The following is a 26,367-nucleotide window of genomic DNA, read 5'->3' as shown; positions in this document are numbered from 1 at the left end:
ATTTCATATTGCATCACTTCAGAAGGCATATGTCCGGTTGGTTACCTTCCTTGGCGAGGATGACCTGATATCCTTGTAAGGGTCTCTTTCCCCTTTGCCATTAGAAAGTAACCTGTGGGTTGATAGTTTGACTCTTACTAAATATTATGTTTTTGGGGGCAAGAATTTGAATTTCATGTGATTTTTCATATCGGTAGCTGACTTTTTGTGCTTTTGTTATCTGCTGAGCGCTTTTAAATAAATGACTTCCATAGAGCCATGAGCTAGATACTTTTTAATGATCCTCATTTATAGGTAAGAAAATTTCACGCTCCTAAAGTTTAAACATTAAGGTGCACAACTAGTAAATGGCAATACCCGTATTTAATGTCAGGTATGTCTGACTCCAGAACCCATGCTGTTGGCAGTACTGCTTAGAGAAAGAATGGGAGCATTTGCACATAGAACTTCACAAAGTGGAAAAACAGGTCTCTTGAAAATACAGGGAGGAGCCCAGGTGGTGAAGGGGGAAGCAGCTGAGGTTGATATCTGCTGTTCCACTCTGTGCATGACATTGTGGGCAGAATTCCCTGGCTACAATCAGAATCATGGCTAACCTATTCCAGGCAGATGAGAACTGTACTATTTTAAAGATTCCTGGGGGCTAATGTAATACTCAGAAACTCGTTCCTTGGAAAAAAAAAAATCCTCTAGAAATAGAATTGTGTTGTAAATTTACATATATATGATGCATAGTTGTGGTTACAGCTATAACATAAAGTTAAGATTAAGGAAAGTATTTCAGTGGATCCAGGCAGTTTTATTGGAGGGTGTGCAGGAATAGAGGAAGAAAGGAAGAAATGGGCCTCCGTGGAAAAGAGAACCACTTACTCCTTTATGGTTAGACCTTGAAAGCAATGCTGACAGATTGTAATTTTTGAGATCATGAAAATGTTCTCTCTGTGGCTAGAGCTACTATATTGAATTATGCAACTTTAATGGTTACTTGCTAATTCAAGTGGAATTTAAAGTTTCTTAATTGTTTCTCTGCATCTCAGATACATACATTTCTCTTTCTAGACTAGTAAAGAAATGTGGAGTCTTAGAATCATGGAATTTTCTAATTGGAGAGACTTTTTCTAAAACAATTATATAGATCTTTCCATCAGACTTTCTTATTTCACAACCAAGGAGCCTAAGACTGGGCAAGATCGAATAGCTTAGATTACACAGGAAGGGGAGAGCATGGAATAAAGCTGTAACCATCATCAAAATGAATAAGAAGAAATCTACTAGTACTAAAAGTTTAATGCAGTCCTTAAAGTGTCAATTTAAAGTAACTGGGAGCCCCATTTATTTTCTTTTTCATGGGTCTTTACTGGTTTTCTTACAAGAACGATTAGAGGTAAATCAGGAGATGGAAAAGATGCATGCAGAATGGTACAGGCATGCAAAAATCGATTGGTTTCATCTGTGAGATGGGCATGAAACACTGCCTTCTTCCTCAGAACCTTTTTTCTTAGTAACAAAAGCCAGCAAGGGAGGGATAGCAAACCTTCTCCCCGTCAGGTCCAGGTGAAGTGCCATTGCTTCCAGGGAGAGCTAGAAGCGAAGCCCATCTGCCTGTTGGAGGGGAACATCTTCCTCACCTGCAGGACTTAGGCAAACAATCCCTGCTCTGGATGATCTGTCCATATGAGAAGGGCACAAAAGCCTCTTAGTCCCAGATTCTGCATCAATAAAAACAAGAGGTCTACTACCACTGAGGGCAGTGGTTCTCAACCTTCCTAATGCCGCGACCCTTTAATACAGTTCCTCATGTTGTGGTGACCCCCAACCATAAAATTATTTTCGTTGCTACTTCATAACTGTCATTTTGCTACTGTTATGAATCGTAATGTAAATATCTGATATGCAGGATGTATTTTCATTGTTACAAATTGAACATAATTAAAGGATAGTGATTAATCACAAAAACAATAGTAATTATATATGTGTTTTCCGATGATCTTAGGCAACCCCTGTGAAAGGGTTGATGGGTCCCCAAAGAGTCACGACCCACAGGTTGAGAACCACTGATTTAGGGGGAAGCCAGGAACTCTTCTGTCCAAAATCTGTCACAAATTCAAGGCAAAATGTGGCTGCCATGGGCTTGAGGAGAGAGAAGAATATGAGAAGACCCTACCTCAGGTGCACGTACTCTGCCAAAACTTGAGACAGACTAGGAAAACTGAAAATCTCATGTGTCCCCATGAAGAGCCTAATGCTGGATAACAAGCAATAAGAGTATACTTCTAGGGCAAGAGGAGGCGCTGGTGAAAGACACCCATCTCTCCCTATAGGCATTCGGGAACTGCTAAAAGCTGAAAGAGGAGCATGGACAGTATTTCAGGCCTCACCCTAAGCACTAGGCAACAGTTGTTCATCACTAGAAGAATCTAAAGTCTGTACACTGAGGTTAAAGATAGCAACAACAAAACCCAAACAGAACTCAATGACTGACTAAATTGCCTCAGCCACTCATGCTAATGGCATAACAGAAGATGGTGCAGACCCACTTCCATGAGTAAATACTACCTGCCTCAGTTTCTATTGTTCTTCTAGAACAGTGTCCAGTAATCAATCAAAAGCTTCATAACACGTTAAATAGCAAGGAAAAACCCATGCTGAAAGAAAAAACAGCCAACCAGATTGAGAAATGAAACAGATACCAAGGGCATTACAACAACTATGATTAATATATAAAGACTGTAGTGGAAACAATAGACTGCATTCATGAACACATGGGAAATTTTATCAGAGAGATGGAAACTGAAAAGGAATCAAATGCACTATCAAAGATGAAGAATTCTTTCAACAGATTTATCCTCAGCCTTGGCCAGCTGAAGAAATAATCAGTAAGCCTAAAGATGGACTAACAGAACTTTTCCAAAGTGACGCACAAAGGAAAATGATGTGAAGCACCCAGGAGCTGCAGAACAATATCAAACATAAATGAAGCAGAACAAACATTTGAATACATAATGGCCAAGAATTTTACAAAATTAATGAAGAGGCTCAGAAACTCTCAAGCTGAATAAATAAGACCTAGATCCTCTAATGGTGATGGTGGAGGGAGAACTTCCAGGCTAGAGGGGCACCTGGAACTCTCAATTCCTTGCTGTCGCTTGACCTGCATACACCACTGAGGATCTCTCCCTAGTTTTTACGGTGTCAGCACACTAGCAATTTACGACTCTGACCCAAGTGTTGATATAGGAATCTTCCCTTAGTGCCAGCATCACAGCCAGGAAAAACTAAGCATAACACAGAACTGCCTTTCTCAATGTGTGTTCAATGTAAATGGAAAATTTCTCTTCCGTCAGATGTTCAGGTGGGGGAGAGGAAGTTTCTTTGTCAGTTTTCATGGTACATAGTAAAAGCTCTGGAAATAGGAGGTAAAGAAACCTCTTCAATCTGATGTTTCCTTCAGGGTCCTTTTTCATGATATTATGTATTATGTCTTCACAGAATGTAAACCATAGAAGGGATAGGATTTTGTTTTTCTTGTTCATCTCAGAACTGTGCCTGACAAATGTTCATTTATTCAACAAATACCTGTGCAACTTTCATGCGGTGTACATTCTAGTGGGGGGATGTAGATAACAAATCACAAATTAGAGTATTGGTAGTAAGTAGTGTCTGGTATTAAAAAGCTAAAATGAGGCAAGAGAGAATGACTACGTGGATAGCTGGATATCTATTAACATCTCAGAGAAGAGACTCTGACAGATGCTGGGCTTTAAGGGAACTAGAGACAATGACATGCCATGAGCTGCAGAACAATATCAAACGTAAATGAAGCAGAACAAATATTTGAATACATAATGGCCAAGAATTTTACAAAATTAGTGAAGAAGCTCAGAAACTCTCAGGCTGAATAAATAAAACCTAGATCCTCTAATGGTGATGGTGGAGGGAGAACTTCTAGGCAGTTTCCATCTCTCTGATAAAATTTCCCATCTGTTCATGAATGTGGTCTATCGTTTCCACTACAGTCTTTATATATTAATCATAGTTGTTGTAATGCCCGTGGTATCTGTTTCATTTCTCAATCTTATAAATTAGGCCTTGTTCTTTTCTCTCTTTCTCCTGGCCATCTTAATGCCAGCCCCAAGGAACTCCACTCTTTGATAAGGTACCCGACCAAAGAGTAGACACTCCCACCCACTTTAGACACCTGCCTCTTCCCATGTCACTAACCCTTACAACATTTGCCACCTTCAGAGAAGACCCATGACTAAGTCTATAAGGGGCTTTATAAGACCATACAAAATAGACATTCATCATCATCATCATCATTAATTCAGCCAATATTTGACACCACTAGGAATACAGCAGTGAACAAGGAAGACTAAAGCCCTTATTGTCATGAAGGGCAGGGACCCTGACTTTGTTCTGGTAATATTTTGGACCCATTAAACTATGGTTCTAGAAGACAGGAAGGCTGGCGCCCCCACCCCCCTGCCATCACCATCACCACCCTCCTTTTGTTTCTTCTCTGTCCAAAGGCTTTCCACTTAGTTTTCTAGTTATTGAAAGGAGCGTAGAATCTAGGCAGCTCAAATGTAGTCACTTAGACTCTTTTTGTGGAATACTAACATTCCTTTTAAGATATCCAGAGTTGAATCAGTGGAGAAGCCTTTTCTGAAGAATAAGAAGAATGAAACTTTTATTGAAATTCAGTTGTAGTCTGTTTCAAGATTTGTCCTTAAATCTTCTTCAAACCCCTAGATTCAGAAACCTCTAGAATGTATTTCCAATATAATTTCATTTGGAATGATAGAAACGGTAGAGCACTTTCCCACTAACCTCTCTTTCGGGCAAGGCCTCTATGACAGGGAATTTTGCTCTATCACTTGTACTGAATGGTCACAGAAAGCGTGTTATAGCCACACTAAAATTTTCACAGCCTGGAAATAAACTAGGCCACATGTGTGTTTGCTCAGCTCCACCAACACAGATGCAAGACATGCTTTCTGCTTTGTTAAGGTAATGATGTCATTTTAGCTATGTGAAAAATGACTTCAAATGTGGTTTGGTTTTGGTTGAGCTGTCAATTTTTATTGTGTCTAGCTTTTGGTTTGTGGGTTTCACGCTTTAACATGCACCAGCAGTTATTTATAAGCATTCCACTTATTACTGGCATCTTTAAAACTTTGAATAAAACAGAAAGTAGGACATTTGTTCCTTAGTATTGATTTATGATCATTGTGATCAATCTCTTATAATTGGAACTTGAGAAATAAACTGAGAATGACAAAAGGATTTTTAATGACTGTTCCCCATGGCTGGTATTCAGCTGGTGAGCATTTTAATGCTTCTTGTTTTTCTTTAGTTCAATTGGATTTCAGCTCAGCAAACATTTGTTCAGTATTTTGTAAGGAACAAAACTGAAAGGTCTGCCCTCGCATCAGGGTTTAGACTTCCAAAACCACGCAGGGCACCTTCACACGTGTGTTGGTACATGTGCACAGAACCAAGTCTTTGGGAGGGTAAGTCTGAAAGTCTGTTAATTTTGGAAAATGAGACGATTGGCTTAAGTTAGTTCTAATAGCTTTTAGTTTTTTCTCACTTTTTGGAATGCTTTGATCATTGAAAAAAGCCCTGCCACTTTGAACTAAATTGTGTGAAGTCAAATGTTCATCTTTCTGGAATTCTCCTCCATTCCTCTTTTATTTTTATTTAGGGGCAATGACGGAAAAAAGTTCCAGAAATAGAGTGGCCTGGGTGGAAAGGTGGACTGCAGTCATGGTGTTAGGTAGAGAACAGAAGCAGCTAATCAAATGGGTCTGCCTCCCCTGAAGAGAGTTACTGTCTTTACCTCTGCTCACTGGTGAAGAAAGTAGCCATCCATCCAGAGAGGGAAGGACCACTCTTTACCATCCCTATCCTACCTGGCTAAGCAGCATTAGTACCAACGCAGGTTCATAGCAAAGTGGCTCTGGGGTTTGGGTTTGGTTTCTGAGTGGTAAACTGATTTCTCCACTTTACTTTTGTAGGTGGAGAAGAAACCAAGGACACTTTTGTTTGCTTACCTATTTATTCTGCAAACATTTGAGCCCTCTGTGTAAGTGATAGTTCTAGAAACGGGATCAGAAATAAGACATGGATCGTACCTGACTACACAGTGTAAATAGGAGCGTATCATTGATGTATTCCCACCGGGGGTGACAGCTCCAGGTGAAAAGGATTAATATTGGAGAACAGATCATTTCTTTTAGAGTAGTAAATATAAAAATATTTCTCTTCATCTTAAAATGTTTAGCACAACATTCGTTGTCTATATACTAGTATATTGTATGTGTTCAATGTAAAGCTTTTATTTTAAGGCTTGGGTTTACTTTTGCTTGAAATTGGGAAGTATGTTATCTTTTAATGCTTTAAAGGGTTAATTCGATTTCCCAGCATAAACTTGCATAAAACACCTGAGATATACTATGTCAGCCCTCTCTAAAACAAACTACATGATCTTTTTAATATATTGTTTTTATTCTATCTACAGTGAGTGGTCCTTAGTACAGTAAAACAACCAGATTATCTGGAAAGCTCAGTTGCTTGAATTTTGGGATACTTTTATCAAAAATAGACAAATGAGAGTATTTCATTGCAGGCTAACAGCTGAGCGTTTCATGTTATGGTGTGGGACTTATGAGCCTACTCCTTTTGCTGGAATCATAATGACTGGTGTCCCTAACAACTGTGGAGGCCTAGTCAAGGCCTCAGTCATCTGTATGTGTGTGTCAGAGTGTGGCAGACAGGAAGGTTGTTCAGTCTCAGAGGTGGAAACAAAAAGCATCCTTGATTTGGTGGTAGTTACTTAAGACTTTCATGTACGAGGTGATTTTAAAGCATCTTCTTGAAAACTGAAATAGACCAGCTGTCAAAGAAAGTGTTCTGAATCTTTTCCCTATATCATACTAACTGATTCTTGACTTCACCACCAATTTTGTGAAAAGCTGCTAGTGTTTGATAAAAGCTGCTGCTGCGGAGCACAAGAAAGCATGCTTTGCATTCTCAGACAGAAAGCACTTTCTTAGCACTGTGGGGGACAGTGTCCTCGAATATATGAAAATATCTGCTCTAATTATGAGATAACTTTTATCCTCTATCCAGAGTAGTTGTCTCATCTGTTATAGTAAGAGAATAGTCTTAGAGCTTTGTAATAGTTGTAGCAGATCATGGCCAAGACCATTTATTAGACCATTTAGAAACTTCTTTTGTGTGTTTCCAGTTTTATTTGGCATTTTTTAACAATTTTTTTTCAAAACTGAATATGGCTTTGGAAAAGTTAAATGATGACTCTGCAGAATCATCAATTACCTAAAATTTGATGTAAACCAAATTGGAATCATCTATAATAATAAAAGCATAATATGCGAATCGACCGAATGGCCAAACAGCAGAATGACTGTCTGGACAAAGCCGGGGCTGCGAGGGCCTACTCTTGCACAAATTTTGTGCATCAGGCCTCTAGTTTCTTCATAAATTTCCACCAGAATTGTTCTTCATAGGGTCACTGGTGCCCGCCTTAATTCTAGGTCCAATGGTCAAATCATCTTCCTTGACCTTTCTAGGATACCCTAATCCCTCCCTTCTTCCATGGGCTTGTTGGTTCTGTTTATTGACACCCAGCTCATTCTACTTGGCTAGGTTCTCTTTCTTTCCCAACTTCTAAATGTTGGTGTGTCCTGGGACTCAGTATTTGAACTTGTTCTCCATCTATACCAGGGGTGGGCAACCTTTTTGTGAGTGCGTGCCAAAACCAGCAAAATCTCTGATTCAAAATTTTTCTGCGTGCCAACCCTAATTTTTTGAGGACATGTTACGCCTACTTGATATCTCTTAAGGTGTACGTATGTGAAGGATCTTGAAGAATAATAAAATTCATTCTAGCGACAAAAACACAGTATATGATGATGAAAAATACATTTATTTTTTAATGTATAGATGTATACTGATAGTCCGACAGAAAACTTTATGACTCTGTTTGATATTATCAGTGGGACTTTTGCTGCTGCATCACTGATGACAGAGATTTTACGTCAGGTTTATATTTCGTGACCTTCAGAGATATGCACGAGCTACTACTTTCATCCACCAGGCTACTCCTATTCAAAGACTTAACAAAATTCATCACTGAGAACAAAGATTCACAAGCGTATGTGGATGAAACCAAAACACTGGTAGGATCAAGGAAGGCAGGGAGAGTTAAGACAGAGGCATAGAAATTCTCCCCCACTCTCGTCAATCCATGTCTATGGTCTTTAAGATAACTTGTTATGTAAAATTATTTATTTATTAAGATGCACCTACACTGAATTTATCTGAAAAATAAAAAAGTTGATACTAAGAAAAAAATTGTAAATGGAAGATTACAGGAGAGGGTTTCGCGTGCCAGCAAAAGTTACTGGCGTGCCATGTTTGGCACGCGTGCCAGGGGTTGCCCACCCCTGATCTAATCTCTTGCATAGCTTTCAGATCTCTATTTTGATATCTGATAAGTAATTCAAACTTATTATGTCCAAACCAATTAGTAATGCCAAAAATAAGTCTGCCATCAAATCCTATTAGATTCTACCTTTGAAATATATCTATTATAAAACTATTTCTTACCACCTCCATCACTACCAATCCACCGTTATTTCTCTCCTAACTTAGTACTTTTCAAGAAACATCTAATGGCTTTTACTTAAGGAATTTAGCCAACTCATTTCTGTGATTTTATTTTAAAACTTCTTTAAGCAAATGTTTATTGCATCCTTCGTCTTTACTACCCTCTATGCTACTTACCTAATAGATCCTATCACTTTTCTGCCACACCATCTCCTCTTCATATCTCACTCAGAATAAAAGGTGAAATTCTTTGCATGTCCTTGGCCACTTTGTTGGCTGCAGTATCCCCAGAGCCTTAATGCACTGTAGGTGATCATTAATATGTAAGTGACTGAGCAAATTATTAGTAAATATTGAATATGCTTTGGGATTTAAAAAGTTAAACATCATGAAATAGTTTACCATCTCAATATAGAATAACAACATGTTGAGTTTAAAAGTTCCTTTAATATTCAGATTTCTATTTAGCATTCACTAAAAATTTATTTCTCCTTTATTTCCCAAATGATTTACTTTGAAATAAATTTGTCATACCAAAATGTGCTCAAAAATTTATTTCAAAACCTCTAATGCATATTTTCTCTTTTTAATTTGTTTTTAATTGATTTCAGACAGGACGGGAGAGAAACTTCAATGATGAGAGAGAATCATTAATCAGCTGCCTCCTGCATGCCCCTAATGAGGATCGAACTTGCAACCCAGAAATGTGCCCTGACTGGGAATCGAACTATGACCTCCTGGTTCATGGGTTGAAGCTCAACCACTGAGCCACACCAGCTGAGAAAGTATTTTCTTTCAGAGACTTTCACCAGCTAATTGCTTTGATTTCTTTAAAATGTCTTAAAGGAAGAATTATATATGCATACAAATTCTTTCGTTGATCTCTTCCCACCCACTCATCCTCCCCCCACCCCCCTTCCCTCTGAGGTTCCAGTCTGTTCCATGCTTCTTTGTATCTGGATCTATTTTGTTCATCAGTTTATTTTGTTCACTAGATTCCACATATGAGTGAGATCATGTCATACTTGTCATTCTCTGACTAGATTATTTTGCTTAGCAGATCCAGAAATTATAGTTAGAACTACTTTTAATCAGGTATGATCCAGAAATTGTAGCTAAAACTACCTTTAATCAGGTATGACCCAGAAATTATAGCTAGAACTACCTGTAATCAGGTATGATCCTTTTGTTTCCTTCAGTGTACCATTATACAATTATTACCTGAACCAATCTACCCAAATTACTGAAGTGCCCAGTTAGCGAATTGTTGACTTGGTTCTTTATTGAATAAATAAACATATTCAGACAAATGTATTATCATATCACATTGTAATCACTACACATATAAATTTTCTTGAGTAGCATAAGTATGTTTGGCAATCTTATTTGATTCAAGAAGATGACTCAAACCAATTTACTTAATTGATAAATTAAGATGTCCAGTATTTTAAAGTCCACACAAGTGACTAAATTGAAGTTCTCAAAGGCAATAGTCATAAGATCATGTTCTCTCCTTTCTTATAATGTCCTGTCAAGTGCTTTTTATTGAGTGAATTCCTAATAGCTATTGTTGACAAACTTCTGTGTCAAGGTTGTTAAAAAGGTATATAGTTTACTCCCTTCCTTGGAAACAATATCTCTGTGTATGGATCTTGGTCTGTTAGTGTAGCTATTTATTAGTGTCCTCTATCCTTCACACTCTCCTTCCATATTGCTATTCTGTCTTTGCTTATTTAATGGTTTGTTTTCCTTGCTCTTTAAATATTAGCGTCATAGATATAAGATTTTTGTTCTCATTATGTCATATACACTGCCTGTTCCAATCAGCATTTTGGTTATAATTTAAAGGTTCTCCTTTGTATTTTTCTTGCTTTAAGGCCCTGCTTATTTTATTTGTCCAGTCATTCATTCATATAACTGATAAGCCCTTAGCCTAGCTTAGTTCATTTTGATCCTGGTATTAACATGATCACTAGGCTCTATTCTATAATAGCAAGTCAGAATTTGGACTGTTTAATATGAGCTACATGATGCATCATTCAATCATTGATGCTAATTTGGAAGTGGAAATAATAGTACATATTGTATACAACCACATCATGTTATAATCTCTATATAGAGTTTTCTTTGATCATTTGAATGTGACTTTATTTAGATGGTGGCTATAGAAATGTAATAGTACATTTTCACCCCATCAATAATACAGATAATTGCTTTAGACTAGAGTTCTTTAAAATGTGCTTTGAATGTTGAGATGTTTCAGATATAAATATCTAATGGACAAATTTTTATTGCTGAATAAGATATAATTTTGATATGTGTTTTTTAGCTTCATGTCAGTAGTCATCTCTTTTTGTTCTAAATTACTTCTGAACTAATTTATTCTCTAAGACTCACTAGGGTTACATTTATACAGGTAATATAGAGTTCTAACCTGACATATCATCATAACCAGGTAGGGTAAGGCACAAGCTAGATCATGAATGCTAGATTAATGAGTTGAGCTTACTCTTTACCAGTGGTTCTCAACCTTCTGGCCCTTTAAATACAGTTCCTCATGTTGTGACCCAACCATAAAATTATTTTCGTTGCCGAAACCGGTTTGGCTCGGTGGATAGAGCGTCGGCCTGCGGACTGAAGGGTCCCAGGTTCGATTCCGGTCAAGGGCATGTGCCTGGGTTGCGGGCACATCCCCAGTGGGAGATGTGCAGGAGGCAGCTGATTGATGTTTCTCTCTCATCGATGTTTCTAACTCTCTATCTCTCTCCCTTCCTCTCTGTAAAAAAATCAATAAAATATATTTTAAAAAAAAATTATTTTCGTTGTTACTTCATAACTGTAATGTTGCTACTGTTATGAATCATCATGTAATTATCTGATATGCAGGATGGTCTTAGGCGACCCCTGTGAAAGGGTCATTCGACCGCCAAAGGGGTCATGACCCAAAGGTTGAGAACCACTGCTTTAAGCAGTGCATATGCCATGATCATTGATATTATGCATCAGAACAATTAATTTGAAAAAAGTGAGAAGTGATTAGCATAGATTGAACAAGAGAGAGCAAGGAAGTAGAGAGTCCAGTTAGGAGTTCATTGCAAACTATAGTAGAGGTTATGACAGTGATGGCGAACCTTTTGAGCTCAGCATGTCAGCATTTTGAAAAACCCTAACTTAACTCTGGTGCCGTGTCACATATAGAAATTTTTTTATATTTGCAACCATAGTAAAATAGTTATATTTTTGATATTTATTTTATATATTTAAATGCCATTTAACAAAGAAAAATCAACCAAAAAAATGAGTTTGCGTGTCACCTCTGACACGCGTGTCATAGGTTTGCCATCACTACTCTAGGCCTTTATCAAACGTGCAGTTGTTCTTTTGGCCACATACATGTGCATCTACAAGAAACGTGATCATGTAGACATCAAGGGAACAGGCGCTGCTCAAAAGGAATGCCCCACAAATGTTCCCATGGCCAAACTGGAGGAGCCTACATAGCCCAGCATGTGGTGGGCATTGTTGTAAACAAACAAGTTAAGGGCAAGATTCTTCCCAAGAGTATTAAGTACATGTTGAGCATATTAAGCACTCTAAGAACCAAGAGAGCTACCTGAAGGTGTGAAGGAAAATGATCAGCAAAAGAAGGAAGCCGAGGAGAAACCTGGGTTTAATAGAAGCACCCACCGACTCCACCCAGAGAAGCGCACTTTGTGAGAACCAGTGGAAAGGAGCCTGAGCTGCTGGAACCCGTTCCCCATGAATTCAGGGCGTGATACGTGTTAAAAAAATAAAAGACCTCTGCACTGTTTTTTAAGTAATATTAGGGCAAGAATCACAGACTTAAATGCTTTCAAGTCCCTGAGAGGTGCGATAAACATAGGAAAGAATTGGCAAGAAAGGGAATGTGGTGAAATCAAAACCTCTGTGTGAGCTCTATCAGATATGACCGTGGGCTGTAGTTTTCAGTCTCTGCTACAAATTGAACTAAGCAGCAATGACAGGTGATATCAAATAGATAGCTAATATTGAAACTAGAATCAAAATTCCACAAGAGGAGAGGGTAAATCTTATTTACCCCATATTGTCACCATTGAGCACAAAGTCTAGCCAACACACACATATATATAGAGATATAGATATATAGATATAGATATATATCTAGTTATATAGATATGTCTATATAGATTTATATAGATATATCTATATAGCTAGATAGAGATAGAGATAGATAGAGATACTCAGGAAGCATTTTTGGATGAAAAATAAATGAGTAAACTTTAAGAGGTTAGGTAATAATTCTATATTCTTTTTCTAATACAACCATAGTCAATTCTATCTTCATTGAAACCTCCACAACTGATCAACTTGCAAATTTTATCTATGTTTTAATATCTCTCAAACATGTTTTTCTGTGTCTTCTCTCCTCTTTTCACTGCCAACTTAGTTCCATGACATTTCTTGCCTAAGATTACTGCAATAAATTCCTAAAGGTCTTCCTTCCTCTAAGCTTGCCTTCCTCTTTTCTTCAGAGTATTACAAAACACCGTGCTTTCCCATAAAAACTGAATGTGTTAGGAAAAACACCCATCTGCTGCTGCCCTTCCCCAGGCCCTGCCACTCGGCCTTCAGTTTCCCACAGTAACCGAAGCACATCACACATATTTGTCCACTTAGACTGCTCTCAGCCTTCCTTGATCTGTCCATCCTTTAAGACTCGGGTTCCTTCAAGAATCTTCCCTAGCCAGTCTAGTCGCAGATAGGGGCTCCTTGTTTGGCTCTTCTCTGTGCCCCTAGTACTCTGCGTGTCTTTTATCACTTGCTTCACTGGTTTATCACTGTGCTTACTTGTCTGATCCCCGTATCACATTGCTAACTAATTCCTTGAGACTAAGGACCACATGGCAGACACCCAGCAAAGTCATCCCTGATCACTATTACAAATAATTAATTGCATGGTGATCATACATTCAATATATGTTTAGTGAGAATATTTAAGAGCTTCAAGGTAGGACATAAGCAAAGATTCAACTGACTGAGCCCAAGCTGAGTGACTCAGTTGGTTGGAGCATTATCCCATATAACTAAAGGTTGCAAGTTCAATTCCTGGTCAGGGCACATACCTAGGTTGTGGGTTCTTTGGTCCCCAGTCAAGGCACTTGCAGGAAGCAACTGATCAATGTTTCTCTCTCACATCAATGTTTTTCTCTCCCTTCCTCTCTCTCTAAAATCAATAAAAACATGTCTTCAGGTGAAGTTTTGTGTGTTTTGTTAAAAAGCATTCAACTGAGAAAATTTTCATGGAAGAGATGGCATTTGGATGAGCAGGTCTTATCTACTACTTGTCCTCATAATCATTCATTGATTTCCACATGTAAACATAGACATTTCCAAGAAGTATTCTATTCTATATTTTAGTTTCTTCTGTGATTTAAGATGAAGCAACACCGCCTCTAAAACTGTACCTAAATGTGGACTTGCTTTTAGGATAAGCCTGAGTAAAAACTATGAAGAGATATTACTAAGGGCAAGTTTTATAAAAACTATTATCTAGTTTTAATTAAAAATGATCAAGGTCGCCGAAACCGGTTTGGCTCAGTGGATAGAGCGTCGGCCTGCAGACTGAAGGGTCCCAGGTTCGATTCCGGTCAAGGGCATGTACCTGGGTTACGGGCACATCCCCAATGGGAGTTGTGCAGGAGGCAGCTGATCGATGTTTCTCTCTCATCGATGTTTCTAACTCTCTATCTCTCTCTCCCTTCCTCTCTGTAAAAAATCAATAAAATATATATATATTTTTTAAAATGATCAAGGTCCTAAGACACCCTTTTGCCTTTCAGAAATAGCTTCACAAAACTATTTTAAAATGTAATGTTAACACATAAGAAGCCCACAGGTTAATGCTTAGACTGCTTGTATTTGTTAGCTCATGTTAGTGCTCTGTTCATTATAACTTGTAAATCCTAGTCAGGCTATATAGAAGGTTATACTCTTACCCTCCTCCCCATTTCCATACCCTAAGACACTAAAATAAACACATCTACATTGCACTCAGAATAAAAAAAACACATCAGAGTCACATAATTGAGAAATACATTTGTAAGTAGCAAACACTGATTAAGATTGTAGTTTTAAAAAGCACAAAGGTTATTTGTGTTTTTGTTTTCTCCTACAAAAGAATGTTTTTCTTTTTAAATTATGTGGGTACGGACATGTTTATTTTTACTCAAGTAAATTCTGCTGCATGAGTGGTGAGGCATTTTAAACCAATGCTTAGGTTGCTTAAGTTGTGAGGTATCTCTTATCATTATTATATGTAGATCTTTAAAATGTATGTTAATGAATCCACACTGAAAGAGAAAAATATTTTAAACTCATAGGGGATTCTCCCCCACCACCACCAACTCTACTTATTTGAAAGTATTATTATGAGATGGAAAATGAGTTAGTGTATATAAAAATTCTTTGGAAGTGCTTTAAAATGTAAACCATTTAAAAATAGCCTAATTAACCTTTGATCTACGCTAACCCCAAGCCAAAAAAAAAATTCACTAATTGCTCCAGATTCACCATTATCTACAAGCATTTAAATGCCTTGGGTACCCTTGGCCCATACAGGTTGCCTGTTTTTTTAGTTGAACTGTTACTCGGTCACAGCCACACCTATACAGTTAGGTATTGTCAATGGCTGATTTTGTGTTACAACAGCAGTTCAAATTGACAACAGAGACTATATGACCTGTGAAGCCTAAAATATTTACTATCAGGCCCTTTGAGTAATAATTTGAGGATCCCTGGTTTCAACTGTACTGCTAGCTAATGCTTTAGCATTATAATAAAAAAGCAGTTACTTATTGAACCCCTAAAACCAAAATGCAAAAGATGATTTTTCCCCTGTCAGGCAATTCAAAACTAAAGCTATGTAAAATGCTATGTTGGCCATTCCTTCATCAATTCATTATTTGCTAGCCTTGTTCTTACTCAGTTTGCATAAGAACAAGTGAAATTTCATTCCTATTTTCTATAAATTTGAAATCACTACATGATAAAAGATACCATTATGCCTCCTCCTGCTCCCCCACAGCAAAAGAATTTGAAATAGAAAGGATTTTTCTCTGTGATGGTGAAATGGGCCTTTTCTCTATGCTTAGTTCCCATCCATACTATCAAACAGAGACATTCCCTTTCCCTTTTTTTTTATTGATTGATTTACTTGCCTTGTTATTCACTTATACATTTCTTTAAATTATACATAGCATGTACTTAACTAGTCATTAATGAGCATAATGGAATTTACATATTAGGAGAGGTGGCTATAACTCAAAAAACAAAGGAAATGACGGAACAACTCTGAGAAGTTCGACTTATCTGAAGTAGAAATGTGTGCTACTTATACTTTTATGCACAGCCGTAAATTTTTAGAATGTTAGAACGAGAATGTGTTATGGAGTCAAAAGTAGTTCTCAAACTTCAATGAGCATTAGAATCATCTAAATGGCTTGTAAAAATATAGAATGATGAGCCAGCCCTCCAGAGTTTCTGATTCAGGAAGTCTGAGGTAGGCCACAGAATTTGCATTTTTAAAATGTTGATGCTGATGCTACTTGGGGGAGACCACACGTCACAAACACCTATATCACAGGAAAGGATGGCTAACCAGGCATTCCCTCGGAGAGTTATCAGGACAGTGCATGGTCCTCAGCCTGTTAGCATACCCAGGGGAGGTCAGACACTGTGGCCCATACTATTCAAACCGAGAAACAGAACTAAGCCAGCCTTACTAAGCCCCATTTCCTGTGGCTGATTGTGAACCAGGCGCTTGGGATGGGAGGACATGGCCTCTTACACCCGATACTTTGATGGAGAGCCTGACAAGTTCTATGATTCCATTTATATGAAATTCCAAAAGAGGTAAAACTAACCTTCAGTGGTGGGGAGGGGAAATCACAATAGTGGTGGCCTTGAGGGTGATAGCATAGGGATTGACTTTTGTAAGGAATTTGAGGGGTTTGGGGGCTGATCAAGGAAAAGGATATGCCCGTTGGACAGGTTGCATGAGAAAGGAAGTCCCTCACAGCAGGAGACTATCTAGAGGTTTGTGGCCAAAGGGCCACCATCTGGAAGGGGAGGAGGGCAGGGAGTCCCTGAAGTGATGGAGATTGAAGAGGCATCTCTGGAGAGCACACGTCTAGATGAAGTTGCTCAGTAGCAAGTTCTGGGGTCTCTGGGTCGCAGAGCTCCAGAGGGTGGTAGTGATGTGGCAGCTTACCACCACAAGGCTTTATCTCGTCAATGGATAGTAAATGTTGGGCATAGTTTTGTGGAGGATGCAAAGCAGGCAAGCTATACATGGCTAAAGATCGGTTTGTTTGGGCTAGTTTTAAAAATAATTGGGTGTATGAAAATTTGAGTATGGTTCCAGCAGACTTTTTAGCTAATGGGTTTCAGTCTGCAGTGAAGAAATAAACAACCCAGGAACCAGTACATAGATGCCATCTTCAGCTAATCTATATAATAATTGAGAAGGGAGAAGAGGAAATTGTTTGGAGAAGTAATAATGTTCTCCATCTTGATGAGGGTTTAGATTATACAGGTGAATACATTTATCCAAACTCAGTGAATATACACTTGAGACTTGTGCATTCATTGTACATAATATTTTGTTCAAGGTTTCATGTACATTTTACTTTATTTTTATTTTAATAAAATTTATTGAGTTAACATTGGTTAATAATATAATATAATATAATATAATATAATATAATATAATACAGTTTTTTCATTACAAATATTCAACTCTAGTTAATGGTATGTATGCTGAAGTATTTAAAGGGAAATGTATTGCTGTATGCAGTTTACATTGAAATGCCAAAAATAAAATGGATTAATGAGTAGACGGAAGGACAGATAGTTGGGTAGTTATGTTAAAGCAAGAATGTAATTTGGGGTGTACCTGTGTTTATTATAAAACTTCAACTTTGCTTTATGTTTGAAACATTGCACAATGAAATGTTAAAGACTACTGTGTGGAGATAGACTGGGAGACCAGTTGGGAAACTGCCATCGCATTAAAAAATTTACAGAATTTGTATTTCTTGACCGACTGTAAGCTATAATTTGATAGACAGTCAGCCCTATGTGTGATCATTTGACCAAGGTCTGTGGTGTTCGCTGTTGCAGGGAAAGTCCTTCTGCCAACATGGACACGGGTGCATTTCTGTCATCATCTATGTGCTCCAATAGGACTCTGCTAATTGATGGCCGAGTAGAACTCAAACGAGGCCTGCAAAGGCAGGAGCGACATCTTTTCCTGTTCAGTGATCTGTTTGTTGTGGCCAAAAGCAAGTGAGTATACCCTACACTCTCCCAGTTATCATTATAAAATTGCACTTCCACCAAAAAAGAAACTTTTCTGGTCAGAGCTCACTGTAAGAATGTCTGGGTTCCATTACTGTAGCTAATATCTGAAGGGAGTTTTATGTTTGCTTTGTTTTTGCAAAATAACCTTTCAACAGTTTATTCACTCAGCGAGTGTTCATTTAAGTCCCCCTCTCTGCATAAACATGGAAGACACCATGAAAAATCTATGGGTATGGTCCCTGCTTTTTTGGCACATTCATTCTAATGGTTGTGGGAGGGCAGTAGTTACAGATTGTGGTTAGTGCTATGAATAAAATCGGATGCTACATGAAGTGAAAATGGGATACATGTTAGGTAGGTGTACTCGGGGTGGAGGGATCATTGACGGATGAGAAGAAACAGCCATTCAGATATTAGGAGGATGAGCAGGCTAGGAAGAAGGAATGCCAGGTACAGCGGTCAGGGGGAAGCTTGGGCCTTGGAGGAGTTAAAAGAAGGCCTCTGTGTGTAACGGAGCACAGTGGGCAGGAGGAGCGTCATCTGAACTGAGATTGGAGAAATAGACAAGGATCAGGCTATCAGGACCTCTGCAGGCTGTATTAGTTACCTATTGCCATTAACAAATCACCCCAAGATTTAACAGTAGGTAACTACAAACATCTCATACAGTTTCCCTGAGTCAGGAATCTGGGAGTGGTTTAGCTGTGGTTCTGGCTCAGGGGGTTTCATGAGGTTGCAGTCAAGCTGTCAGCCAGGGTTACAGTCATCTCAAAATTCGACTGGAACTAGAGAGTGGACTTCCGGGCTCACTCACGTGAATGCTGGCAGGCCTCAGTTCCTCGCTGCTATGGGCCTGGGGCTGTAGTTGTTCATCTGGGTCTCCATAGAGCTGCTCATAACATGGTATTGCTTCCATGGAGTGAAATATCCAAGAGAATGAGGACAAGAGTAGGCAAATGTGCTGACTTTGGAAATGGCATACCTGATGTATTCCATGGGCCACACAGACACCGTGGGCACAGTATGGAAGGGAACTACTCCAGGCTGTGAATATCAGGAAACATAGCTCACTAGAGGGCCATCTTGGAGGCTAGGTACCACAAAGGCTATGATGCAGAGTTTGTATTTTATTCCAGAAGGTTTAGGGTAGTAGCATGATGTGGTTCCTAGTTCTAAAATATTGTTCTGGCTGTGATAGTTCACGGTGGATTAGAGAACAGGCACAGGGAGAAGCAGAGGCTGGAGAGGAGGTTATTGTAGTCATTGGAGGAGAGGCAATGAGGTCTCTATCTGGGGAAATGGCACTTCAATGGGGAATACAGACATATTCTATGTGTTTGGATTTTTTTCTCGACAATTATGACAATATTTAGAGTGGAAGTCTTTTGTTTTCTTACCTGACATCATTGTTCTGATTATTGCTAGCATGCAAGTGGTTTTATGTAACTTATATAATGTTTTGCTAAAAAACCTGTCACATAAAGACAGTTTCTTTCCCCACAAGAAAATTGCTATTTTAGACATATTGGCAAAATCTGTGCCTGTCATCTACTTCTCACATAAGGTGTATGTCATTTTTTTCTACATACTGCTTTGGAGAAAACTGTTTATATCCATTTAAATGTTTTTATGAGATGACAAAACCTGTATCAATTGATTTAATGCTGTGTTTAAGAGATTCAGTTCATGAAAGATTATTTCAAGTACTTTTTACTTTCATTGGGGATATCAAAAAGTGTGAGTAATCTAAGTTAATTTGGCGGGGGAAATAAACCCAAGACCCCTGAGGTAGAGAGAACATGTAGGTCCGAACAGACGAAAGAGTAAGACTGAAGATAGAACCCAGCTGCTGTAGCTCAGCAGCTGGGCATCGAGCCAGGAATTAGGAAGCCACTGGTTTGATCTCCAGTTAGGGCACATGCCCAGGTGGCGGGCTCAATCCTCTGTTGGAGGCATGCAGGAGGCAGCCGATCAGTGATAGTTCTCTCTCATCAATTTTTCTATCCCTCCCCCTTCCTTTCTCTCTAAAAAGAAATCAATAAAAAATATATTTTTAAAAAAAGACTGAAGATAGAGAAACTGAAGGAAACTTCTCAGAAATATACTCCCATCCAGGGCTTTTGATAGATACATAGCGTTTAACAGCATAAATAAAGCCAGGAATCACCCTAACTGGTTTGGCTCAGTAGATAGAGCGTCAGCCTGCAGACTCAAGGGTCCCAGGTTCGATTCCGGTCAAGTTCCATTTTTAGTTTTTTGAGGTAGCTCCATACTATTCTCCACAGTGGCTGCACCAGTCTGCATTCCCACCAGCAGTGCAGAAGGGTTCCTTTTTCTCCACATCCTCTCCAACACTTGTTGTTTGTTGATTTGTTGATGATAGCCATTCTGACAGGTGTGAGATGATAATGCATTGTCGTTTTGATTTGCATCTCTCATATAATTAGTGACTTTGAGCATGTTTTCATATGTCTTTTGGCCTTCTGTATGTCCTCTTTCGAAAAGTGTCTATCTAGGTCCGTTGCCCATTTTTATATTGGATTGTTTACCTTCCTTTTGTTAAGTGAATGAATTAATTTTTTATGACAGCAGTAAATTTAAAATTGGCATTTTCACCCAAATGCAGTGCTCAACATATAGAAAAATAAAGTAGCCAGTTTATGGCTAAATGCAGACATGAGGACTAATACATGTAATGTTTCAAAGGCATTTTGGGGCGAGGGTAGCCAACCATTTTACAATTCACTGTGTAGGTAAACACTGAAGATAAAAACAATGAATAAGACAGTCTTTGTCTCCTTGATTTTTTTAAGCCATTCTCTTGTCACATATTCAGAAACTCTCATAAAATTTAAGAAACAAAATAATAAGTCCTGACTGGTTTTTATCTTTTTAGGTATAACAACAACTTTAAGATAAAAAATAAAATTAAATTAAGTGATATGTGGACAGCAAGTTGTGTGGATGAAGTGGGAGAAGGCAACACCGATGCCATGAAATCATTTGTAGTGGGCTGGCCAACTGTGAACTATGTGGCCACTTTCAGGTAAGAACATAGCTTGTACATGGGTTAGCTACTATTAAATACAGCCTACTATGTAATTTCTAGGATGGAGAGAAAAAAATTAATCAATTTTTTTCTAAATGTTTAAAGGAAGATATTTTATTCGGATTAAGTTATTCTGAAGTCAATGACTCGTCTTTTGATATACCCCCAAATAAAGACACTTGTAGGCCATATGTTTCTCCCAAAGATCTTTTTATTAAAATACATGAGAAGTAATGGTAAATATTGAGAACTCTGGGAGTCATTCATCTTGTTTGATTAGTGATTTCCAAAGGGGCTCTACAGAACCACTTTCAGGGCCATGGGAGAGGAATAGAGTATCAGAGATCAAGGATCCCCTCTCCAACGTTCCCTCTCCTAATGTTTAAGTATTGTTGTACATATTGTGCTTTTGAGTTGGACTTTTCAAACCACTGAAATAAATCTTTACCGAAAGGAATTTTATAAAATAGTCTAATTACGTTTGAATAAGTGTTTGATATTCCCAAATTTTCTAAAGAAATTGTTTTTAACTATTGAAATGAAATTAATATCATGATATAAATGGGTGCCTGAATTTTACATCAGGTTCTGACTTAGTATCTATAGAGATGTGACCGATTAAAAGCAAATTTATGATTAAAGAAGTCAAAGTTACTTTTCTAAGATTCACTCCCTGGCTAGGATGGAGTTGGAGAAATTGTGAATGGAGAACCTTTGTGCTCTTATCCTTAACATGCTAACTTGGCACTTTTCAGTGCAGGGCACACCAAAACAGGTAATTGAAATTTTTAACACCTGGACCTGCATGGCCAGTATTTGTTTTACACTTAAGGAGTTGGTGTTCATCACATGCATGTACTGTTTTTCTTCTTGCTTCTTCTCACCGCACTACCACCAAACTCTTCGGGCATCATCTTAAAAGCCAGATAACTAAGACCTAAGCTACTAATCTTCAAATAAAGGAAAGGCATGTCATTAAATTGGGTTGTGCACTGTTGGCCAACACAAGAGTTTAAGAACTTATTTGGCAGAAACATGTTTTTTATCATTTTCTCCATATCTTTTTTCTATGATGATTTCTCTAGATATTATCATTTTCAATTGCTTAATCTCCTTGGAGTTACAGGTGGAAGGAAGCAATTTCGAGTGACGGGGTGGGACTACATGACATCTTTAATCAAGGAGTTTCCCTAAAACTTCTTTTAAGAATGGAAAATAAATATGGAGACAAGTATCACATACATCAGTGATGGTGAACCTTTTGAGCTTGGCGTGTCAGCATTTTGAAAAAACCTAACTAACTCTGGTGCCTTGTCACATATAGAAATTTTTTGATCTTTGCAACCATAGTAAAACAAAGATTTATATTGTTGATATGTATTTTATATATTTAAATGCCATTTAACAAAGAAAAATCAACCAAAAAATGAGTTCGCGTGTCACCTCTGACACGCATGTCATAGGTTTGCCATCACTGACATACATTGTTTTCCTCAAAAAGTAGAATAATTTGACCAAGGAATTAAGGTTAGTGTAACTAGCAGTGTCATGTGAATATTATGTATCCCTTGATAGAATGTGATGGAAAAAAAAAAACAACTCACCTATATGGTATTCCTCCCCAAAACACACAAGCACAGTCTAATCATGAGAAAAACATCAGACAAACCCAAATTGAGGGATATCCTATAGGTTCCCCGGAAATACCTATCGTAGTGCTCCTCAAAACTGTCAAGGTATTAAAAAAAGAAAACAGGGAAAGACAGAAACTAAGACCATACACTAAGGAGACATGATCACTAAATGCAAGATGGTATCCTGGATTAGATCCTAGAATAGAGAAAAACATTAATAGAAAAACTGGTGAAATAGTCAAGAGTTTAGTTTATAGCAGTGCACCATTATTGGTTTCTTAGTTCAACAAATGTGGGTGAGAGGTACCAGTATATAGGGACTTTCTGTACTATCTTTACAACTTTTCTGAAAAACTAAAATTATTTCACAATTAAAAGATCACTCGTTTAAAAAAGGAGTGTTGGAGAGTACTGCCTCTGGTGTGGCAGAGTGAGAGCTTAACAGGCTGATAACCCTACAGAGAACAACCAAAAACTGAACAAAATGCAAGCAATGACCTAAAGGTCTGCAAGGTGAATAGAAGTTGGCAGGTTTGGGTGAGGAATTGAAACTTGGCAAGAGGCACCAGCACTGGTGGGTGAGTTTCCTGTTTTTAAGGCATTAGCCTGAGGCAGGCAACAGACACACCACGTGGAGGGTAATTAAACCGACAAAAAGATCCAAGTCCTTTTGCTGAAGCACCGAAGGACGAGTGTCTGGGTCAGCCACAGCCACATAAAAGTGAGGAAGGAAATCTCAAAGAGGAGAGCGTCAGAGAAGTTAAGCTCCAAATTTTGTTTATTGACTCTACCCAAATCTCTAGGTAACTGCTGAAACGCGCCTGCATGGAACAGACTCAAAGCAACTTGAAGCTAAGGATAAAATAATTGAACTGAGGAGCTGCTGCCCATGGTGGGTGAGGTAGAGTTGCAGCTTGAGTCTGCTCAAGTTACTTGTCTGTTGAAACAGAAACATCAACACTGTTTGGCAACTATGACATAACTCAGCCTCCAAAACAAAATATTGTGATGTCCAGAATCAACCTAAAATTTCTTAACAAAGAAAAAGGAAAGGGAAAATATAGTTAAAAGGCTAATTCTGAGATGTTCCATATGTTGGAATTATCAGAAAAGAACTTTAAAGCAACTCTTAAACTCTGTTCAGTAGGTAAAAGGAAAGCAAATTGAAATAAATGAAAAGATAAGCAATATCAGTAGAGAAATAGAAAATATTAAAAAGAGCCAAATTAAAATTCTAGAACTGAAAACTACAACATCTTAAATTTTAAAATCCTGTGTGGCCTTAGTTGCAGAGTGGAAATGAAAAGAGAAGGAGCAAATTTGAAGCTCCTTCAAATGTGATGGAAAAACCCAATACAAATTGTCTGATCTGAAGAATAAGGTTAAAAAAAGATTTTTTAATGAAAAATGATTCAGAGACTTATTGGAAAATACCAAAAGGTATAATATACATGTTATTGGAATTCCAGAAAAAGAAGAAAGAGGGAATGAGGCATAATGAATAATTAAAGAACTAATGGTTTGAAAACCTTAGAGATTTGGTGAAAGACATAAAATGTACAGGTTCAATAGCTCATTGGACACTAAACAGGAGTATGAAGAAAACATCACCTTGTTATATTATAGACAACTGCTATAAACCAAAAATAAGAGAAAAATCTTGAAAATGCCAGAGAAGAAACAACAATTTGCATCACTGTGGGTTTTTCATCAGAAGCTATGGTGTTTTCAGAAGAGAGTGGAATGGCATCGTTAAAGTGTTGAAAGAAAAATACTTCAACCTAGAATACTATATCCAGCAAATATATCCCTCAGAAATGAAGGTAAAATATCTTTTTGTTTTCATTAAGAATTCATTGCCAGCAGAACTGTACTACAAGTTGATGCCAGTTTTTCAGCCTGAAGTGAAATGATATCAGAGGGAAGCTCAGATCTTTAGGAAGGGGTGAAGAACATCAGAAATGATATCTCAATCTCGGTAAATATTCAGAAAATCAAGGTCATGATCAGTTTAATATGCCATCAGGTCGTTGAAGAAGCGGTCACTCTAATATCAGTAAAGAAGCAAAACAATAACAGCTTTGAAATATCTGATTGACAAACAGCTGCCGGAATCGATGGGGCATTTCTAATTAAGTCAGATTGGGGGACGAGCAAACGTAAATGTGAACTCTCCACGCTTTACCTTGGGAAATGGGATAGATCAGCACATCTCAAAAAAGGCCGGAAGGAATTTCATATCTCCATCAATACTTGTACTTTGTTTCACATACATAAGCTCTGTGTCAACCAGAAAAATGGGCTCTGCACCTTGATTTTACAGATAACTAGATGGTAAGTCCTCATTTAACATCATTGATAGCTCCTTGGAAACTGACTAAAAAAAACATGTATAACAAAACTAAATTTACCATAGGCTAATATGTAGATATAAGCAAGAGGAAGTTCCTACAGCATAGTGCTGATCAAAAAAACACCACCAAGCTTCCAAATACAGACACAAAACACCTCTAATATTAAATATTGAAATAAGTCTGAGCTACACATACTGTAAAGGTTATGAAAACAAGAAAGGTAATTCTTTTTTAGCTGGCTTGTTGCAGTTGAGGGTCACAGGTGGCTGGAGCCAATCTTTGCATCTCAGAGAGCAAGGCAGGACCCAACTCTGGACAAGACTACATTCTCTCACAAGGTACACACACACACACACACACACACACACACACACATTCATTCATACTGGGACAATTTAAACATATCAGTTACATACAGATATGTTAACAGCCTACAAAATACACACACAGAGGCCTCAGCCAGGAATCACATTTTTTTCATCAATGTTACAATAAAACAATGTTGAACAAAACACATTATTCTAGGACCCAATGTATAGGAAAACTGGAACATTGTTCAAAAGACCCAGGCAATATTTAAATCTAAAAAAGGAATCAATATTTTAACTTATGTACCTAGTATGAATCTTAGTCTATAAACAGGTATGCAAGAAAGGCCTGTTTATATATAGATCAAATTAGAACCCATCTTGAGCCCGCATTGTGCTGGGCTGTTAAGAAATAAAATTTTCTTCCTTACTGGGACTCCTGTTACCAGTATATTGGGGTAGAAGCAGAATACGGGAGATTTCTCTGATGTTTCCAAAACAGATTAAAAACTTCTGACCTTCAATTTATTATGGTCATTATCTTTTTCTGTCCTAGTGTTGTTCTTTTACTAGTACATTCAGATATACTCCTTGCCATCTCTCTCTCTCTCTCTCTCTCTCTCTCTCTCTCTCTCTCTCTGCTAAATCCTTCACCCCTCTCAATACCCTCAGCGTAGATTTTTTTTCTTAATGAATTCAAAGTAGATATAAACAAACTTCGAAAATCTGCTGTTTAGGAAAGGGGAATACATCAAAAGATCTTAAGGAATTGTGAAAGATGAAAATTGCATGGTCACTGGTAGAAGATGTAATATACTTCCTGATGACCAGTCCTGGGAGATGGCCATGGAGAAAATTTCTAAGCAACAAAGTTAGAAACAAATTACAAATATTCATTAAATATATTTTTCTGTTACAAGAAAATAACTAGGGTTTCCAAGTTCTTTAAGATGTTTAGAAATAAGATTTTAAAAGCTGGTGAATAACAAGACCATACAGAAATAAACTTTAGGACTTCAAAAAATTAT

The 26,367-nt window shown here is 37.8% G+C and overlaps 1 protein-coding gene across 1 annotated transcript in view; it reads left to right on the top strand.

The window, feature by feature from the left end:
• ARHGAP20 (Rho GTPase activating protein 20) overlaps positions 1–26,367 on the top strand; it is a gene marked incomplete at its 3' end in the record, with an annotated part of 61,957 nt that overhangs the window by 15,814 nt on the left and 19,776 nt on the right. Inside the window, exons 3-4 of the mRNA XM_006775250.2 lie at positions 17,815–17,979; positions 20,891–21,040. Of these exons, the coding sequence (XP_006775313.2) occupies positions 17,815–17,979; positions 20,891–21,040 (315 nt within the window). The remainder of the gene's footprint in view (positions 1–17,814; positions 17,980–20,890; positions 21,041–26,367) is intronic.

Source organism: Myotis davidii, unplaced genomic scaffold, assembly GCF_000327345.1.
Source record: "Myotis davidii unplaced genomic scaffold, ASM32734v1 scaffold8, whole genome shotgun sequence".
Classification (NCBI taxonomy): domain Eukaryota; kingdom Metazoa; phylum Chordata; class Mammalia; order Chiroptera; family Vespertilionidae; genus Myotis; species Myotis davidii.
The sequence above is the reverse complement of the archived record's forward strand: the minus strand, read 5'-3'. Positions and strand labels throughout refer to the sequence as shown.